We start from the raw sequence: 22,074 nt of genomic DNA, 5'->3' as shown, positions 1-22,074 counted from the left end.
TATTCCATTGCTAATTGGACCAAGGCATTTAAAAAATCACACTCAGCACTTTTTCCTATATTTTTTTTCTAAAATCTTTCATTTTCTTCTACCTTGGGGCTACCCTCAGATAACCACCTTTCTTTTAGTTTTTTGTTTTTTTTTTTTTGAGGATCATAGTCGCTTGAACTCTCAGGCCATGCACTGTCCCTGAGATATTCACCTCAAGGCTATAGCCCTACCCCTGGAGCCACAACCCCACTTCCTGTTTCCTAGAGATTAATTGGAGATTAATTGGAGAGTCTCAAGATCTTTTGTGCCCAGAATGACTTTGAATCTTGATCCTCAATCTCACCTTCCTGAGTAGATAGGATTACAAGTGTGAGACACCATGCCGGGCCACATAGCCATCCTTCTATACATGGTCTCCAAATTAGCTGTGATAGCACACCTACAGAACAAGACCAGCTTACGAATGAGATTGGCTTACAACTAAAATCTGCCTAGAATGTCTTACCACAGTGTTCCAACAACCTGCCTCCTGAGTAGCTGGGGCCACAGGCAGGAACCACTGAACTACAGCAGACTGCAAGACAAGGTAACTACAATCCAGTAGCAAGAGAAAGATACAGACACATGTGAAAGAAACAACACATTTCTGAATACTTAGTGAATCCTTCAAGGACTCAGAAATGAAGTCACAAATTACCATGAACTTGGGGCATAACATTGACAAGAAAATAATTTATAATTTGTACTTAACAAAGAAAGAACTGCTACTCATTACACCAGATAAAATTAATTATTGCTACTATTCAATTGCTGTTTACTTTCATTCTTACCATATGCAACTCATTCCATCCCTCTTTGTCTGGCTTTTTCCATAAAAACTTAAATCATAGAAATAATTCATAATACTAAGGGATGTTCTTTCATTTATGGACAGGATTTTGCTTTTGTACCTTCAGTGTCCAAAATGCAAAACTGGGAAACAAACAATCCTGACTTTACCTCTCAGACAAGCCCACTGCCACTAAATCCAAGCCCCGTGTTTGTATTTATTTACAATTCTCCTTCATGGCAGTAGAATAAATAATAGAAGCATTATTCTTCAGTGCAATTGAATTGCAGAAGTTTACCCTCAGAATTGGCTTTTTGAAAAAATATGCTTGAGCTCATTGAATTTTCAAGTCCCAGTTATGATTATTATAATGAATAGGAAGGGAGAACATGTTTTCACAGTGGTTACACTGGTTGACATTCCCCCCATCAGTGTGACTAAGTTCCCTTCCTTGACAGTATCACTGTATTTATTGTTGTTTTTATGGTGGTCATTATGTTGCTGAGATGAAGTTTTCATGTCCTTTATGGCTAAAGATGGTGAACATCTCTTTAGTCATTTGTACTTCTTCTGACAGCTGTCTGTTCTATATATTTGCTGATTTTCTATTTTTATTTCATTTTCTGCCAGCTCTAAGGCTTGAGCTCAAGGTCTGAGCACTGTCCTTGGCCTTTCTCAAGGCTAGAGCTCTACCACTTGAGCCAAAGCACCACTTCTGGCTTTTTCTGTGTCTGTAGTACCAAGGAACCAAGCCTGGGTCTTTGTGCATACTTGGACCGACACTACCACTAGGACAAACTCCCGGCTCACTTGTATATTTTTTTAATTGGGTTAACTGTTCATTGCATTATGATTTCTGTAGATCTTTAATGTTTGATCTCTTTGTATATTCTGGTTAGTAATTTTTATCAATTGAATAGGTGAATAAAAACAGACGAGGTCAGTTGGACAGGAGGACATTGCATGCACAAATGGAAATGTCATAAAGTGAACACTTTCCCATACTTGGTACAAATAAAAATCTTCAAAATGTCGGGGGCCGGGAGTTTGGCCTAGTGGTTAAAGTGCTTGCCTAGCATGCATGAAGACCTGGGTTCGATTCCTCGGTACCACATACATAGAAAAAAGCCAGAGTGGTGCTGAGGCTCAAGTGGCAGAGCTCTAGCCTTGAGAAAGTCCAAGGACAGTGTTCAGGCCCTGAGCTCAAGCCCAGGACTGGCAAAAAAAAAAAAAATCTTCAAAATGTGGGCACAAGTGCCTCACACCTGTAACCTAGTTAGTTAGAAGACTTCAATCGAGAGAATCTGAGCTTCACTCCAACACAAAGCTCTAAGAATATATCTCCAATTTCCCAGAAAAATGTATGAATGGAGGCATGGCTCAAAGGTCCTTGTCATGTCAAGGTATCTGATGAGGATTTCTTCAAATTAGGAGTCTCCAGTACTGAACATCCTTTAGTATATTCTGTGTTTAAAGAAGGACTTAAGAAAGCAAAGGGAGTGACCTCTTGTGTCTCACAAGCTAGTGTCATCCTGCTCCAAATATTGCAACTTTAGGAAGATGAAAACAAGTATGAAGACACTGTAGACATAAGTTCTAGACGTTTGATTTGCTCTTCAGTTTTTCACTTCACTTCTTCCTATTAACATAATTAAGTCTCATTTAAGCCAAAGACAACTTCTGAGGCAATGATAACTTCTGAGACAATGATATGTACTAATTGTAGAGGAGAGGAAAAGTTGCACTTCAGGGACTCTTCAGAGCTTTCTTCTCTCTGACATGGATACAACTAAAAAAAATAAAGTCTGTCAGTTCATGAAATCCAAATGCTTCACAAATCGGGCTGGTGCAATTAGGGCCTGGACGGCCTCAGTTTGCCAGAAGGACTGACCCAGCCTCTGCATCAGAGCTGCCTAGGTGAGTAGTTCTGACAATTCTTTCATTTATGCATAATGTGTCCTGCCAATTTTCATCAGAAAATTGATGACTACGCCAGGGTGTTGCTGAGAGGGTGTGAGAGCCTTAAGACTTTCATTCTTCTTCTATACCTGACAAGGCAAGCCTCTGAGGCCAGAAATGTGAAGGACACTCCACTTCCTAGAAATATGACTCTAGAAATATTGAGTCAGTTTTGTTTGTGATCAGAATCAAATACTGACCATGACAGTGCTCAAAAAAAAAATCTAAACTACAGAGCTGGGGGTGATGGCTCACGCCTGTAATCCAAGCTACTCAGAGGCTGAGATCTGAGGATCAATGTTCAAAGCCAACCCAGGCACAAAAGGATCTGAGGCTCTTATCTCTAATTAACCTTTAGAAACTGGGAAGTGGGGCTTGGCTCAAGGGTAGGTTTGTAGCCTTGAGCTGAAGATCTCACAGACAATGCCCAGACCCAGGGGTAGGGCAGTAGTAGCTTTGAGCTGTAGAGCTCAGGGACAGCACTCAGGCCGAGTTCAAGCCCAAGTCCAAGTTTGTGACCCCCCCCCCCAAAAAAAGACTAAGCTACAAATTTGCATGTTTGAATATTGGGAGTCCAAATGAGGTTTGACAATAACAATAATAACTCACAAAGAATACAAAAGGCAAAAATCATTTTGATACCAAAAATACCCAAACAATTATACATTTTGTGATTGTTCTTATACTCCAGAAGAATGCTAACTTATGAAATACTTTTCACAGATTTCTATCATCATTCCAGATGATTTCTTTCAGAGAAGTGTTTGCTGGATCCAACATTATCTGCTCAGGACATTGAAATGATCGTGAATCTGCTCAAAGGAAATAACATCCTCTTTGTAACTGCACTTGGCATTGTAGGGAACATTATTGTTTTAATGAATTTTGTATATACACTTTGGAGAGGTGCTCAGAAGAAATCTATACACCTTATTCTCATCCATTTGGGTTTTACAGACACCATCCTCCTCCTTTCCAAAGGTTTACCAAAGACAATAGCAGCTTTTAGTTTGAGAAACTTCCTGGATGATACAGGCTGCAAGATGGTTTTTTATCTGGAGAGGCTGAGCCGGGACCTTTCCATCTGCACCAGCAGTCTCCTCACTGTGGTCCAGGCCATCACCATCAGTCCCAGAGACTCTCTGTGCTGGGGATTCAAGCCAAAGACTCCATGGCAAATGCTTCCCCTGCTTCTCTTCTTTTGGATCCTCAGTTCCTTCATCAGCATTACCTTACTTCATTACATCACAAGTAGCAGAAAAAACACAACAGAAATGGCTAAGAGTAGTCATTATTGTTCTTTTCAACCAGATAGTCAGAAAATCAAATGGATACTTCTTATTCTCATGGCCATGCACAATGCCATGTTTCAGGGTGCCATGGGTGGAGCCAGTGTCTACATGATATTCCTTCTCCACAAGCACCACCAGCGTGTTCTCTACCTTCAGAGCTCTCCCCTCCACAAAACTCTTCCTGAAATGAGAGCTGCTCAGAGTGTTCTCCTCCTGATGCTCTGTTTTCTTTTCTTCCATTGGCTAGGACATGTTTTTTCTTTCTTGGATTTTATTTTAAATAAATAAACGTAACTAATAAGAAGGAGCTAGTCAAAGGTACTTCAGCAAGAACTACTAAGCAAGGGGATTATAATAGATCTTATAATAACAAATTTTTAAGAAAAGACAATTCTGTGTGGATAAATTTATAAAACTCTGTAAATGTCCCTTTAAGTTGTAGCGAAGCTACCACATAAAGAACCGCATCATTGATCTCTGAGTCTGCCTGCTAATCTCTGTGAATGTGCATAATAAACTTTATGGTTTTAATAAACTTGCTCTAATTACTCTAATTATGTTTCATGTCTTGATTGAAAATTTCTCTCATGGAAATACAAGGACCCCTACTAGAATCTCACTAATAATGCCATTGTTTTCTGACATATTAGAGATCTCAAACTTTTTCATGCTTGGGAATGTACATAAACACACTTTTTTCCATATATTTTCATTGTAATTAATAGAAGGGTTACATTATAATCACCAGAAAGAAGATGCATTACTTCACATACATTGATACCCTTTCTCATGTCTTGGTCCACATTTCCCTCCCCCCCATCCCCAATCTTGTTTTCACCCCTTCCCTATTCAATTTCAAATAACCAAATACACATACATGCTATATATCAAATAACAAGGTGAAATACTATAACAATATGAGATAACCAAGGGACAGCAAAAGAGATGAGAGATAACATAGTACATTAAGGACAACATAAGACTTATTTTGCCTTCTAAATTCCAAAGTAGGAACTCAAAGAAATTCATGTACAGGTTGGCTTCAAACTGCCATGCTTAGATCTCAGCCTCCTGAGTAGCTAGGATTATAGGTGTGAAACACTGGCACCCAGTTCTCAAAAATCAACCATTTTTTAAAGACTACAAGACTGGTTTCACTCATTTCACATATTCATAATATAAAATATTAGCACAGAGGGACAGAGACACTCCAGTATTAAATAGTAAAATGCTTGTTATTAGTGTTTAATATATATTCCACTAATTTTTCTTTCTCTTTGTATTTAGTCTTTAGCTTGGAAATATGCAGGCATTGAGGCCAGCTACTCATGTGTATATATCTTCCTCACACTCCACCATGAAATGCTCCACACCTCTCCACTCCATTGTTAAGTTCTGAATCTACTGATATTTCTATATGGCTCTGTATCTACTAAGCAATGTTGAATACATCATGTTTTTGGTTTCATTGCCTTATGCTCACTCAAACCGATGCCACTAACGGTACCATGTCATACTCTATGACGTTTGAGAGTTTATGGATTACTTGAAGGTGTCACTTTCATGGGTTTTTTTTGATGGACTTTTCTTCATTTAAGCTACAGGAAATAAGGTAAAATAGATCCCCAAATAGATCCACAATATCATTTCAAAAGGAAGGAACATAACTGCTTAAAGAGAAATTAGACTTGACATCAAAAGCAGAACACGATAAGGTAATGGTTAAGCAGTAAGGAAAGTGTGTAAATGAATAAGGAGCTATTTTGTGATATAGCAACAATTATTTTAAAAGAGTATGGCACTTAGCTAGGTGTCAGGATGTCAGGGACTCAATTATCTTATGTATTACCCCAGAATCTAGTCAGAAGCAAAGATGATTGTGGCTCAGTTCTTTATTGTAATTTTCCAAGGTGTTTCACCTAGCATGCATGAAGGTTTGATTCCTTTTTACCATTTTCACAGAAAAGCCAGAAGTGATGCTGTGGCTCAAAGGTAGAATGCTAGCCTTGTGAGAAGCTCAAGGACAGAGCCCAGGCCCTAAGTTCAAGCCCCAAGACTGGCAAAAGCAGAAAGAAGGAAGGAAGGAAGGAAGGAAGGAAGGAAGGAAGGAAGGAAGGAAGGAAGGAAGGAAGGAAGGAAGGAAGGAAGGAAGGAAGGAAGAAAAATTGTGAGGGACTGAATTCAGATTGACATGGGAAGCTAATAATTATGTATAAGAATAAAACCAAGGCAGGCGCAGTGGCTCATGCTTATAAACATAGCTACTCCGGAGGCTGAGATCTGAGGATTGTGGTTGAAACCCAGCCGGGGCATTATAAATTGGTTGAGACTCTTATCTCCAATTAATCACCAGAAAAACAGAAAGGGCGCTGTGGCTCCAGGGTAGGGTGGTAGCCTGGAGCTGAAGAGCTCAGAGGCAACACCCAGGCCCAGAGTTCAAATCCCATGACCAGTAATAATTTTACTGTTATTATTAAGTTGTTGTACAGAGGGATTATCATTTCCTAAGTCAGGTAATGAGCACATTCCTTCTTAGCCAATGTCACCCCTTCCTTCACTGCCCTCTCCCATACCTGCTCTCAAGTTAAACTTTCTCACTTTTGTGTGCAGAATTACTAAAGGATAATTAAGCCTGATACAATTCCTGATGCAATCAATGTGGTAATTGTGGAGGGAAAAACAAAGTTGTACTTCAGGGACTGAAACTCTACAGACTTTTCTCCTCCTTGTCAGGGAGACAAGTGTGGAAACTGAAGTGTCAGTGCTAGTTTCTGAGAGCTCTGGACACACAGAAGGTACAAGTATGACTTGAGAAGCCTCCCTACGCCAGAAGGACTGAGCCAGAGTGTGTCTTCATCACAGCTAACATGGTAAGTAGACCTAACAATTCCTTATTTTATTACAAAATCTGTGGTACAAAAATGTCCCTCAGAAAATTGAATGTTAACCTCTTTACTTGAATCATGATGTTAATGACAACTCCTGAAATACCTCAAAGCAATTTTATCCTGGTATTATATAACAACAAGCAAGCAACTTATTTGTATTTGAGAAAATGGTCAAATGTGGGTATTAACTTGCCTCAAATATTACATGCTAGGCCCAGATAGGGATTTATCCACCTAGTTTGTCTTTAAAACTAGTTTTCTATTAATTTTCCAAGAAAATGTAGGCAAGTTGACAAAAAGACATTCCAAAACCTGTAAAAAAAAATTTCCTTGGAATAATGCAAAGTTCTTATCAAGGCTCAAAGAAGGAAATGAATTTGGCCTGATGAGGAACTTACAAACTTATTAGAAAAAGTGACATAAATAAAGTACCCTGCAAAGTCAGTTGAGATCCTTGTTTTTTCTAAGGTCATGCAGCAACTGTAACATGTCATTATGACACCCTATGTGAATACAACAATGTCTCCAACTGATAAACCTCAACAAATACAAAAATGATCCAGACTTTTCACAGAGGCCTCCAGGGATACACATGGGATTTTAAACTTCCCCAAATACCCTCAGGCAGCAAGCCATAGTTCCTCTAAGGCACTCTTCCTAGCTGGAGCCAGTAGGGTTCTCTGATGTTTGGTGAGCAGAGACTCTATTGGCTGATTCAATTTTAACTACTGTATCAAGCCTGAAAAGATTCTACAGTTTGATCTATTATTGAGAGCCCAAAAAAAACCACTGAACTTTAAGTCAGCAGTAAAACTCATCAAATCATATGAGATATTGAAGCACAGAAATGTTAAGGTATAGATAAAACTTGGAAGCAAAATATAATCCCTGAGTTGTTGTGCTCTTCAAAATGTAAGAGAGGAATAGTTAAAAAAACAAAAGATATTGAGAAAATTATCAAAAGGCACTGAAAATGTTGAAGCAACAGCATTTCAGAAGTGTCTGGGAGAGGAGGGATGAAGATGAGACAAGATCCAAGGTCTCTGGAAATGTTCAGTGGGAATATGATGGAATCAAATTTTAAAAATGGGGAGAAATTCTGGTTAAAAGATTCAATTCTGTCACTCTGAGTTGGACATATGAAATGTGTAGGATTTACAGAAGTAAATGGGTTTTGCTATCATGAACTAATAGCAAAGCCTATATTTATGGGCACCTTTGTCAAGAAGGCATTTCACACTATATGGAGGGATTCATGAAGTGTGTCACTTAGGAAGAAGGAACCAGAGTCCTCTGGATAAATGATAAACTAGTACATGGAACATAACTTTTTTATTTTTTTACTTTATTATTTTCTTTATTTCATTCTCAGGTGATGAACAGAGGGGCTGCAGTTACATTCATCAGATAGTGGGTACTTTAATTCTTGAACATTGTTACCCCTTCCCATGTTTTTCTCCCACTCTCCCTCTCCCCACTCCCACCCACTCAGCTTTTTTCCCTAACTTTCTTCTTTTTCAAATAAACAAATAAGATATATACACTATAGCAGGTACCACATTCAGATACAGTAACAACATGAGATAAACCATAAGGGCAAAAGAAGAGAAAAGAAATAGCTTCACATGGTACATTAAGAACAACAATCACAAAGATAAGCCTCTTGTTTCCATATTGGGAGAGGAATAATTTGCGTTTCCTTAGCACTTTTGGGGGGCTTTAAAAATTGGAACATGACTTATTTACACTGCAAAAATGGGTTGTGATATTTTTTGCAGATTGCCTATTGTCATTACCAACACTTTCTTAAATATGATGTTTGCTGAATCCAAGTTTCTCTGCCTATGAAGTAAAATATGTATTTGAGTGTTTTTACTGGGACCATCTTCCTTTCAATATCTGCACTTGGCATTTTAGGGAATATCTTCATTCTTTTGATTTACATGCTCATGTTAAAAGGTTCCAAGATGAAATCTATACACCTTATATTCATCCACTTGGCTTTTACAAACATCATAATGCTTCTTATAAAAGGAATCCCAAAGACACTAGCAATCTTTGGAGTAAAGAACTTTTTAGAGGATATAGGCTGTGTGATCTTTGTATACCTAGAGAGAGTGGCTCGAGGACTTTCCATCTGCACCAGCGCTCTCCTCACCCTGGTCCAGGCCATCACCATCAGCCCCAGAGACTCTGTCTGGAGAAAGCTAAAGCTTCAATCTGCATGGAACATCCTTCCTGTTTTGTTGTTCTTTTGGATACTCAATTCCTTGATAGGCATTAATTTACTATACCACACAAAAAATATCAGCAGTTTGAACATGTCCCAACTTACTCAAAGTGGCCAATATTGCTATTTTCTACAAGACAACTTGCTAATGAGATGGATTTTCCTTACCCTCATGGTGTTGAGGGATGCTGGGTTTCAGGGCATCATGGGTGTGGCCAGTGGCTACATGATGTTTCTTCTCCACAAGCACCACCAGCGTGTTCTCTACCTTCACAACACCAAGTTTCTCTACAAAACTCCCCCTGAGATGAAAGCTGTTCAAAGTGTTCTCCTGCTGATGTCCTGTTTTCTTTTCTTTTATTGGACAGAATGTATTCTTTCCCTACTCTTCAATACCTTCTTAGAGAATAATTCCATAATGAAAAATATTCAGGAGTATTTGAGGTTTGGTTATGCAAGTCTTAGTCCCTTTATACTGATTCCCAGAGATAGAAATCTGGCTGAATGTTGGCACTGAAAACATATTCATTGATTTTCTTGATCACATAGATGTTAGTGTTTTGTTTGTTTGATTCTGTTTGGTTTGCCAGACTGGGACAACGTCATAGCCTGTCCTTTTCTTTCCTTTCTTCTGCTTTTGCCTATTAGTCCCTTCCCACAGGTTTCCCTTTTTCTGAGTTTTGTTGTTGTTGTTGTTGTTGTTGTTTGAAATCAAAACAAACTTTTATAAAATACAAAGTTCTCATTAAAAGATTTTAAGTCAACTTTTGAGGGGGCAGCAGGGACATTTCTACCTTTTGTGCTCAAGTCTAGTGCTCTACCACTTGAGCCACAGCTCCACTTTCAGCTTCTGGTGTTTGGTTGCAGATGAGTCTCACAGGGCCAGGAGTTTAGTCTAGGTAGAGTGCTTGCCTAACATGCATGAAGACTGGAGTTCAATTCCTGGGTATCACATACATAGAAAAACCCAGAAGTGGTACTGTAACTCACCTGGTAGAGCTCTAGTCTTGAGAAAGCCCACAGACAGTGCTCAGGCCCTGAATCTAGCCCCAGGATTAGCCAAAAAAAAAAGTTTCACAAACTTTCATGGCCAGGTTGGCTTCAAATTGCTGTCCTTGGATCTTTACTTAGTAAAGAAGCCCAAGAAGCCCAAGTTTTTCCCTCTGCCTTCCTGTAGCATTTTTGTGGCAGATGATCTTACATTAACAACTTTGATCCATTTGGAATTGATTCTGGTGCAGGGTAACATATGAGAATCTAACTTCAGTGTTTGCGATGTGTGTAGCCCATTCTGCCAGCACCATTGCTTGAAGAGGCTATCTTCCTTCTATCCTGTGTTGTTGACTCCCTTATCAAAGATTAGGTGGCTATAGGTTTGTAGGTTCAGTTCTGGATCTTCCATTCTATTCCATTGCTAATTGGACCAAGGCATTTAAAAAATCACACTCAGCACTTTTTCCTATATTTTTTTTCTAAAATCTTTCATTTTCTTCTACCTTGGGGCTACTCTCAGATAACCATCTTTCTTTTAGTTTTTGTTTTTTTTTTTTTTTTTGAGGATCATGGTCATTGAACTCTCAGGCCATGCACTATCCCTGAGATATTCACCTCAAGGCTATAGCCCTACCCCTGGAGCCACAACCCCACTTCCTGTTTTCTAGAGATTAATTGGAGATACAAGAGTCTCAAGATCTTTTGTGCCCAGAATGACTTTGAATCTTGATCCTCAATCTCACCTTCCTGAGTAGATAGGATTACAAGTGTGAGACACCATGCCGGGCCACATAGCCATCCTTCTATACATGGTCTCCAAATTAGCTGTGATAGCACACCTACAGAACAAGACCAGCTTACGAATGAGATTGGCTTACAACTAAAATCTGCCTAGAATGTCTTACCACAGTGTTCCAACAACCTGCCTCCTGAGTAGCTGGGGCCACAGGCAGGAACCACTGAACTACAGCAGACTGCAAGACAAGGTAACTACAATCCAGTAGCAAGAGAAAGATACAGACACATGTGAAAGAAACAACACATTTCTGAATACTTAGTGAATCCTTCAAGGACTCAGAAATGAAGTCACAAATTACCATGAACTTGGGGCATAACATTGACAAGAAAATAATTTATAATTTGTACTTAACAAAGAAAGAACTGCTACTCATTACACCAGATAAAATTAATTATTGCTACTATTCAATTGCTGTTTACTTTCATTCTTACCATATGCAACTCATTCCATCCCTCTTTGTCTGGCTTTTTCCATAAAAACTTAAATCATAGAAATAATTCATAATACTAAGGGATGCTCTTTCATTTATGGACAGGATTTTGCTTTTGTACCTTCAGTGTCCAAAATGCAAAACTGGGAAACAAACAATCCTGACTTTACCTCTCAGACAAGCCCACTGCCACTAAATCCAAGCCCCGTGTTTGTATTTATTTACAATTCTCCTTCATGGCAGTAGAATAAATAATAGAAGCATTATTCTTCAGTGCAATTGAATTGCAGAAGTTTACCCTCAGAATTGGCCTTTTGAAAAAATATGCTTGAGCTCATTGAATTTTCAAGTCCCAGTTATGATTATTATAATGAATAGGAAGGGAGAACATGTTTTCACAGTGGTTACACTGGTTGACATTCCCCCCATCAGTGTGAATAAGTTTCCTTCCTTGACAGTATCACTGTATTTATTGTCATTTTTATGGTTGTCATTATGTTGCTGAGATGAAGTTTTCATGTCCTTTATGGCTAAAGATGGTGAACATCTCTTTAGTCATTTGTACTTCTTCTGACAGCTGTCTGTTCTATATATTTGCTGATTTTCTATTTTTATTTCATTTTCTGCCAGCTCTAAGGCTTGAGCTCAAGGTCTGAGCACTGTCCTTGGCCTTTCTCAAGGCTAGAGCTCTACCACTTGAGCCAAAGCACCACTTCTGGCTTTTTCTGTGTCTGTAGTACCAAGGAACCAAGCCTGGGTCTTTGTGCATACTTGGACCGACACTACCACTAGGACAAACTCCCGGCTCACTTGTATATTTTTTTAATTGGGTTAACTGTTCATTGCATTATGATTTCTGTAGATCTTTAATGTTTGATCTCTTTGTATATTCTGGTTAGTAATTTTTATCAATTGAATAGGTGAATAAAAACAGACGAGGTCAGTTGGACAGGAAGACATTGCATGCACAAATGGAAATGTCATAAAGTGAACACTTTCCCATAGTTGGTACAAATAAAAATCTTCAAAATGTGGGCACAAGTACCTCACACCTGTAACCTAGATAGTTAGAAGACTTCAATCGAGAGAATCTGAGCTTCACTCCAACAGAAAGCTCTGAGAATATATCTCCAATTTCCCAGAAAAAATGTATGAATGGAGACATGGCTCAAAGGTCCTTGTCATGTCAAGGTATCTGATGAGGATTTCTTCAAATGAGGAGTCTCCAGTACTGAACATCCTTTAGTATATTCTGTGTTTAAAGAAGGACTTAAGAAAGCAAAGGGAGTGACCTCTTCTGTCTCACAAGCTAGTGTCATCCTGCTCCAAATATTGCAACTTTAGGAAGATGAAAACAAGTTTGAAGACACTGTAGACATAAGTTGTAGACGTTTGATTTGCTCTTCAGTTTTTCACTTCACTTCTTCCTATTAACATAATTAAGTCTCATTTAAGCCAAAGACAACTTCTGAGGCAATGATAACTTCTGAGACAATGATATGCACTAATTGTAGAAGGAGAGGAAAAGTTGTACTTCAGGGACTCTTCAGAGCTTTCTTCTCTCTGACATGGATACAACTAAAAAATAAATAAAGTCTGTCAGTTCATGAAATCCAAATGCTTCACAAATCGGGCTGGTACAATTAGGGCCTGGACGGCCTCAGTTTGCCAGAAGGACTGACTCAGCCTCTGCATCAGAGCTGCCTAGGTGAGTAGTTCTGACAATTCTTTCATTTATGCATAATGTGTCCTGCCAATTTTCATCAGAAAATTGATGACTACGCCAGGGTGTTGCTGAGAGGGTGTGAGAGCCTTAAGACTTTCATTCTTCTTCTATACCTGACAAGGCAAGCCTCTGAGGCCAGAAATGTGAAGGACACTCCACTTCCTAGAAATATGACTCTAGAAATATTGAGTCAGTTTTGCTTGTGTTCAGAATCAAATACTGACCATGACAGTGCTCAAAAAAAAAATCTAAACTACAGAGCTGGGGGTGATGGCTCACGCCTGTAATCCAAGCTACTCAGAGGCTGAGATCTGAGGATCAATGTTCAAAGCCAACCCAGGCACAAAAGGATCTGAGGCTCTTATCTCCAATTAACCTTTAGAAACTGGGAAGTGGGGCTTGGCTCAAGGGTAGGTTTGTAGCCTTGAGCTGAAGATCTCAGAGACAATGCCCAGAACCAGGTGTAGGGTAGTAGTAGCTTTGAGCTGTAGAGCTCAGGGACAGCATTCAGGCCCAGTTCAAGCCCAAGTCCAAGTTTGTGACCCCCCCCCAAAAAAAGACTAAGCTACAAATTTGCATGTTTGAATATTGGGAGTCCAAATGAGGTTTGACAATAACAATAATAACTCACAAAGAATACAAAAGGCAAAAATCATTTTGATACCAAAAATACCCAAACAATTATACATTTTGTGATTGTTCTTTATACTCCAGAAGAATGCTAACTTATGAAATACTTTTCACAGATTTCTATCATCATTCCAGATGATTTCTTTCAGAGAAGTGTTTGCTGGATCCAACATTATCTGCTCAGGACATTGAAATGATCGTGAATCTGCTCAAAGGAATTAACATCCTCTTTGTAACTGCACTTGGCATTGTAGGGAACATTATTGTTTTAATGAATTTTGTATATACACTTTGGAGAGGTGCTCAGAAGAAATCTATACACCTTATTCTCATCCACTTGGGTTTTACAGACACCATCCTCCTCCTTTCCAAAGGTTTACCAAAGACAATAGCAGCTTTTAGTTTGAGAAACTTCCTGGATGATACAGGCTGCAAGATGGTTGTTTATCTGGAGAGGCTGAGCCGGGACCTTTCCATCTGCACCAGCAGTCTCCTCACTGTGGTCCAGGCCATCACCATCAGTCCCAGAGACTCTCTGCCATGGAGATTCAAGCCAAAGACTCCATGGCAAATGCTTCCCCTGCTTCTCTTCTTTTGGATCCTCAGTTCCTTCATCAGCATTACCTTACTTCATTACATTACAGGTGTCAGAAAAAACACAACGGAAATTGCTAAGAGCAGCCATTATTGTTCTTTTCAACCAGATAGTCAGAAAATCAAATGGATACTTATTCTCATGGCCATGCACAATGCCATGTTTCAGGGTGCCATGGGTGGGGCCAGTGTCTACATGATATTCCTTCTCCACAAGCACCACCAGCGTGTTCTCTACCTTCAGAGCTCTCCCCTCCACAAAACTCTTCCTGAAATGAGAGCTGCTCAGAGTGTTCTCCTCCTGATGCTCTGTTTTCTTTTCTTCTATTGGACAGATGCACTTTTTACTCTAGTTTTAAATTCTTTCTTAGAATTCTACAATGTTAGACATTCAAGAGATTTTGATAATTGGGTATGCATTTCTCTATCCATTTGTGCTGATTCAGAGAGATGGAGTTATTTTCTCTTACCGTTTTCTGTGTGAGAGAAAGACATTGAAAATATATGTTCCATGAGTTTTCATTGCTAGAACTAAGACTTGTTCTGTTGTTGGTAAATCAAAATTAGTTTGAAATTGCTTAACATGTAATGTTTGTTTCTCACATGAAACAATTGGAAAGTTGTAACACTGAGCTAGCATTGAGATTTTGCATTACCAGACTGACAAAGAAATCTCATTCTATATTATGACGTCCTCATAAAGAGACCATAATTCTAGTTTTCATGAGCTTAGTCTTTTACTTCCACAGTACCTGTTCTAAGAAGTAGGAAAACAACTTGGTAAGTTTTATCAACATTGTTACTTTATTCTTTGTGCCAGGAATTTCATTTCTAAGACTTGGTTCTACACGTATACTTGATTTTGAAGAATTATAATCACAAAATTGTACATTGTGTGTTTCATTCTTTCAAATACACAAGTTAAATGGTAGCAGGTACAGTTTTTTATTTGAATATTGGCATAGATGTCCATCCACAGAATAGGATTTATTGCATGTAGTTTGTGAAACAATAAGTTCTATGCCTTGTCATATGATATGATATTTGACATATTATTTTCATCAATAATAAGCAGTCATTAATGGGACTGAGAATTTGGGGAAAACTACCTGCTTTATGTGATATGCATGAAGAATCTCTGGAAAAATACAACAGAGACAATACCTTGTGAGGGAAATGGGGCATAGCAGATGAAATTTCAGTTTAGTGCTTTCTATGTGTCCCATTATGGTTAAAAATACTACCTAATTTCTTTTTAAAGCACCTTCTATCTGACAAATATAACTGTAACCACTCTATTAATTACAATAAAAAAGATTATGAAATTAAATCAATGACATTATCTTTAAAGAGCTATCAATGAAGAGGATTCTACATTAATTTAAACAAGGGTTGCAGTTAATATTATAAAATGGAACCATTCATTTACAATTTTATGTATAATATATATCTATATATATTCTATACATATACTGTTGGGGGCCGAGTAACGCCATGTCTAATAACTTTCTGCTGAGGCTTGTAGTAGAGATAAAACACATGGATCTCTTTGTACTGTCCATCTTGTATATTAATAGGTTCCTTCACCCAATATAAGGAGGAGGGATTTAGGGAATAAAGAGAGAGAGAGAGACCTTGCTGCCTTGATGAAGCTGCTTGGCATCTCTGTTCGTGCTCTGGGGTAAGAAGGCTGAGTGTGGGAGCACAGTGGGCCCCTTCCTCATATGGCTTGACCTGATCGGGGTGTATTTTTCCCCATCCCCCTTACTAGTAGAGAGGGACAGGGGACGAAGGACTCCCGAAAATATACATATATTCTACACACAGAGACACACACACACATGTACGTGTGTGTGTGTGTGTGTGTCTGTGTGTGTATGTGTGTGTCTGTGTGTGTATATATTGGTACTTCTGGGCTTGAGCTCAGGGCCTGGACTGAGTAATGTCCTTGGGCTTTCTCAAGGGTAGAGCTCTAGCACTTGAGCCATGGCATCTCTTTGGGCTTTTTCTTTTTTTATTTTCTTCTTATTTATTATTTATTCATTTATTTTGATGGATCATGAGGCTTGAACTCTGGGCCTGGGTGCTGCTCTTCAGCACAAGGCTACTGACCTACCCCCTGGAGCCACAACCCTACTTTCCATTATCTGATGGTTCACTGGACATAAGAGTCTCATGGACTTAAACACCCAGGCTGGCTTTGAATTTTGATTCTCAGATCTCAGCCTTCTCAGTAGCTAGGATTACAGGCATGAGTCACCACACCCAGCCCAGCTTCTTCTATGTAAGTAGTACCAAGGAATTGAACCTGGGCCTTCTTGCATATTAGACAAGCACTCTACCACTTGGCCAAATTCCTGGCCCCTAGAATATATACTTTTAACTGGGAAATAGCAGATAAAGACACTTAAAACATTTATTGTTTATAGGCACAGAACAGAAAACCTCAGATTTATCAGAAATAGGCCTACAAAGTGATGCTTTTAGAATGCTTCTACCAGGCCCACTACTGGTGACTCGCATCTGTAATCCTAGCTACACTGAGGCTGAGATCTGAGGATCATGTTTTCAAAGTCAGTCCAGGCAGGACAGTCTATGAGAGTCTTTTCTCCCATTAACCCCCAAAAAGCTAGATGTGGAGCTGTCACTCAAGTGTCAAACACTTAGGGACAGCACCTAAGCCCTGAATTCAAGGCTCAGGCATAAAAACAGTGTTTCTCTTGTAGATAACTAGTGTCCATGTGAACATGCAGGTTTACATTGCCCTACTTAACAGTAGTCAAGGTCTGTTCCTTTTTCAGTTACTTGTACTATACATACACAAATCTTAAATTACTGATAATATTCTACTGTAAGTAGAGAACCTGTTTTCACATAACTGTGACTTACTCCAATGCAAACAGTAATTTATCTTTCACGGCTTTTTGTAAAAGTCTTTCCCTAACATTTAGCATAAAGAACAAAACAAAGCAAACACATTCTGAATTATTTATTGGAATTACATTCAACCAAAGTATCTCATAACCTGGAAATGAACTAGTAGCATATGAAGAACATGCTGCTGAATGGTAAGCATAGACAGGAAAGCTTGGTGTAGCGGTTTACAGCTGTGGATATCTGAGGCCAGAGGTTCGAGGTCAAGCTCAGCTTAGTCCACACAGACGTCATTTCAAGAAGTAAAGTGGGTGGTATGCACAGAGTATATATAATTAATTCCCACCTGACATTAAGAATTGCTAGCCTGGAATTTGAGTTTCCCAAATAAATTCAATCCTCAGCTCCAATTTTATAATTCAGAGCTAAGTTGACAATAGTTAAAATGCATCTACATCTTCAGCAGAAAATTACTAAAACAAAGAACATAGTATTAAAATGATTATACATCAAATGGTGGAAGATAGCAAACACAACACAGAAACAAGATTTTCAGCTCTGTTTTGCTGTAGCATAAGAATGAAGAAAATGTGGGGCCGGGAGTTTGGCCTGGTGATAAGAGTGCTTGCCTAGCATGCACAAAGACCAGGGTTCAATTCCTTGGCACTGCATACATAGAAAAAAGGCAGAAGTGGTGCTGTGGCTCAAATGGCACAGAGCACTAGCATTGAACAAAAAGTGTCCAAGGGCATTGCCCAAGCCCTGAGTTCAAGCCCCAGGACTGGCAAAAAAAAAAAAAAGGATGAATAAAATATACACATGAGTGAACACGAGTGATACTTAATTTCCATGAGTTTTCATCATAGCTGACTGAAAAGTATTTTTTGGAGATTTTTAATTGTAATTAATAGAAGGATTACAGTTATATTCTCCAGATAGAAGGTGCATTATTTCACAAACATTGATACCCCTTCTCATGTTTTTGTCCCCATTTCCCTCCCCCCACACCCTCCCTTGACCTTGTTTTCCCCTTCCCTATCCTATTTCACATAAACAAATAAACATATACACAAGATAACAATGTAAAAAAGGTAAGATACTATAACAATATGAGAATAACCAAGGGATAACAAAAGAGATGAGAAATAACATTACATAAGAACAACAATGAGAAATAACAGTACATTAAGAACAACAATCATACATTACACGGCTCTTGTTTCCATATCCTGGAAATCCTTTCATTTAGCCTCATTCTATTTGGCCTTATGCATCTAGGTTTTGCCCTGTTGTAAACCTCTGCTAGGAGAGTCCAAGGATTGAACTGATTATAACAAATGAGGGAAACCATTGAGCCTATGTTCCTTTGGGTCTGGCTTACTTCATTTAATATGATTTTTCCCAATTCTTCTGGAAAGTAATTTGAGTCCCAAAGATCTAGGTTTCTAGAGATGGTGAAGAAATCCAGACTGAGGGAAGGGGTTTAGCAAATTTGGGAAGACTAGAATTATGATGAGGAGTTTGAGAGGTTTCACGCATTAATTGGTTGGGTTCGTCTCCTCAGGATCCCTATCTGATGCCTACTTACGTTGTTTTTTTTACAAAGAAGAAAAGATCACAAGCAGGGCCCTGGTGTCTCAGGTCTGTAATCCTAGGAGGCTGAGATCCAAGGATCCTGCTTCCAAGGCAGCCCAGACACAAAAGTCCTCGAGAGTCTCTTATTTCCAATTAACCACTTCAAAACCTGAAGTGGAGCTTTGACTGGAAGCCATAGGTAGCAGATCTAAGCACAGTTTCCAGGCACTGAATTCAAGCCCTACAACTGCAAGGAAAGGGGGCAAAAAATCATGCACACCTATTTCTTCAAATAGAGAAAAGCAGCAAGGACATTACAAAATGAGAGCATCATAAATTCATAAATGATAGTGTATCATGTGAATGACCATGAGCTTCTCTCACTACTGGAAAAAATAATTCTATCCTCACTTTGTATCCACATTTATGAATCTATGTCCATAGTTTTTTACAGTCTTTCGTACCAAGGACTAGAATGGTCCTTCTTGGCAGCAGACTAAAGAGGCAATCTTTGATATAAATAAATCATGGAAATGTGTGATTTAATATTATATAATGGAGTTAATTTTTTGGAAAGTGGAAGAAAAGAGCTCTCCTAATTTTCTGTGTCCCATTTATTATTAAATAAATAAGGAATAAAAATCCACATATGGTAAAGACCTTGAAGGGTCCATGTGCATATATAGAACTAGGTTGTCCTGGTTTTTAGTCCTGCCGACCTGCAGGAGAGATGGAGAGAACAGGCCCCCGACCAGGAGCCGAGAAAGGAGAGCACCGACTGAAGGCCCGCACTCAGCCTTCCCTCGCCGTGTCCAGGAGACTCCTTTATTGAGAAAATACTTTGAGCTAACATAGGATGCAGGAGCCTATCAGTCCAAAAATGGGCAGGGCAGGGGAGGTCCACGTGTTTACTCTCACTATGGTCTCAGCAGAGAGTGATAAAGCAATAACATATTCGTACCCAATGGTAATCAAGTCTCAGCAGAAAGAGATTCACAATACTGAACATACAGCTCAAAGTTAGGCATGGCTTCACACATGACAACTCATTTCTTTGTGTGGTTATCTTACTCAGGGATGCAGATTCGTGGGCCAGCCTGACTGACCCAGCACTCGGCTCCCAACACTAGGTGATTCTTATCATCCCTAGAAAAGTGGTTGGGACTTGAGAAAACGGAGTCCCAAATAGGAACTATATGCTTCATCAGAAAGACTTGAGAAAAGGAAGTGGCCTATTCTCTATCTCAATAGTTGGTTCCCGCAGACAGGAACATAAGGAAGAATAAAAGAAATCTGCAGAAGTGAGCAACTCTGGACACAGAAGCCTGTTCACTTTGTCATTTTGTAAATATATAATTTCATTGTTATTACTAAGGTGTTGTACAGCGGGTTACCATGTCCTAAGTTAGATATTGAGCACATTTCTTTCTTGGTCAGTCACCCCTTCCTTCACTTCCCCCTCCCATACCTGCTCTCAAGTTAAACTTTCTCACTTCTGTATGCAGAATTACTAAAGGATAATTAAGCCTGATACAATTCCTGATGCAATCAATGTAGTAATTGTGGAGGGAAAAGCAAAGTTGGACTTCAGGGACTGAAACTCTACAGACTTTCCTCCTCCGTGTCAGGGAGACAAGTGTGGAAACTGAAGTGTCAGTGCTAGTTTCTGAGAGCTCTGTATACACGGAAGGTACAAGTATGACTTGAGAAGCCTCCCTTGGCCAGAAGGACTGAGCCAGAGTGTGTCTTCACCACAGCTAACACAGTGAGTGGACTTAACAATTTCTTATTTTACTACAAAATCTGTACTACAACAATATCCCTTAGAAACTTGAAAGTTAGCCTCTTTGCTTGAATCAGTGTGTTAATGATAAGGCCTGGGGTAACTGCCAGGAATTTTACCCTAGGATTATGTAACTGTTCACTGGTTCATTGTTGTGAACAATCTGTATTATTTTTGTTTCAGAAAATGGCCAACTGTGGGCTTTAACTTGACTCAACTATTGGATTTTATGCCTAGATAGTGCTTTATTCACCTAACTTGTTTATAAAATAAGTTTTCTATTGAGTTTCCAGCCCCCCCAAAAAACAATTTATTAGGATGTGTAATTCTACATATAATCAGAGATTAGGAGTTTGGGAAAAGGAAAAGAGAAAGATCTGGCAAAAGTGGAACTCAAAGGCAAACAAATAAGCTTTGATCAAACTATATAGATTGAATATGTCAGTTTGAATATTAAGATGTATTGGCTACAGAAGGTTTTAATGGATTGAAATATCTGACTAAAAAAATCAGTAGTTATAGTCTCTAAATCCTGAAACACAGTTAAAAATTCATTAATCAATGTCATTGATTTTACCTTTGAATGTTGTAACATATTTAATTATGTACTAGATATTTATTGGATGGATTACTGCTTCCTATGATTCACAGGGATAGGCAAAATTTCCTCAGTTGTCAAGAAAAGGGTTAAAGGAAATAGCTACAATCACAGAGCTACCTTATAAGAAGTGTGACTATGAACCAGGCTTTATGTAGACAATTCTATTAGAGATGGTAGAGACAAACACACTTAATGCAATTCTGAAATATTTAGAAAGTAGGAGAAAGGAAAAGCTGAAGAAAGGCATTCCAAAACCTGAAAAAAGTTACATGGAATAATGCAAAGTCCTTAATTTATTTTATTTAAAATATATATAATTGTGGGTCTGGGAGTTTGGCCTAGTGGTGGAGTGCTTGCCTAGCATGCACGAAGACCTGGGTTCCATTCCTCGGTCTCAGATACATAGAAAAAAGGCTGAAGTGATGCTGAGGCTCAAATGGTAGAGCTCAAGCCTTGAGAAAACCCAAGGACACTGCTTAGGCCCTGAGCTCAAGCCCAGGACTTGCAAATAAAAAATCTATTTGTGGTTTAACAATATTTCTAGACAAGGAATTAAATTAGAAAGATTAAACTCTATCCAGGCTCAAAGAAGAAAAGTGAACTTGGTCTGACGAGGAACTTGCAAAATTATTGGGAAATGTGACATAGATCAAGTACCCTGTAAACTCAGTTTACAGTGTTTCTTCTGAGGTCATGCAGCAACTGTAAAATACCATCATGACACTTTATTTGAATACTGTCATTTCAAACCAACAAGGTCTCCAACTGACTTAACTACATGCAGTCAACAGTGGGTAATACTACTAACATAAAACCTGCTGTCATCTTGTAACAGCACACAATCTTGGTTAATCTCCTTCTCCTGTTCTCCCTTGATAAA

The 22,074-nt window shown here is 38.9% G+C and overlaps 2 protein-coding genes and 1 pseudogene across 2 annotated transcripts; all 3 read left to right on the top strand.

The window, feature by feature from the left end:
* The first annotated feature begins 3,579 nt into the window (after window positions 1–3,579).
* LOC150048212 (vomeronasal type-1 receptor 4-like) lies at window positions 3,580–4,359 on the top strand. The gene has a single exon (XM_090355266.1). It carries the CDS (start codon window positions 3,580–3,582, stop codon window positions 4,357–4,359), a length of 780 nt encoding a protein of 259 aa, XP_090211392.1.
* A 4,456-nt stretch (window positions 4,360–8,815) lies between these two features.
* Window positions 8,816–9,706, top strand: LOC150048211 (vomeronasal type-1 receptor 3-like). The gene has a single exon (XM_090356205.1). The coding sequence runs from the start codon at window positions 8,816–8,818 to the stop codon at window positions 9,704–9,706; it is 891 nt and encodes a 296-aa protein (XP_090212331.1).
* A 4,254-nt stretch (window positions 9,707–13,960) lies between these two features.
* On the top strand, window positions 13,961–14,876 carry LOC150048210 (vomeronasal type-1 receptor 4-like; annotated as a pseudogene).
* The last annotated feature ends 7,198 nt before the right edge of the window (window positions 14,877–22,074 follow it).

The sequence above is a fragment of the Megascapheus bottae genome, chromosome 22 (genome assembly GCF_031878675.1).
Source record: "Megascapheus bottae isolate mThoBot1 chromosome 22, mThoBot2.hap1, whole genome shotgun sequence".
Taxonomy (NCBI): Eukaryota; Metazoa; Chordata; class Mammalia; order Rodentia; family Geomyidae; genus Megascapheus; species Megascapheus bottae.
Note: the sequence above shows the minus strand (reverse complement) of the source record. Positions and strands in the feature narration are given on the sequence as shown.

What these genes read in the sequence shown, in the direction of transcription:
- LOC150048211 (XM_090356205.1), top strand. Translation starts at nt 8,816, where the DNA reads ATGTATTTGAGTGTTTTTACTGGGACCATCTTCCTTTCAATATCTGCA.
- LOC150048212 (XM_090355266.1), top strand. Translation starts at nt 3,580, where the DNA reads ATGATCGTGAATCTGCTCAAAGGAAATAACATCCTCTTTGTAACTGCA.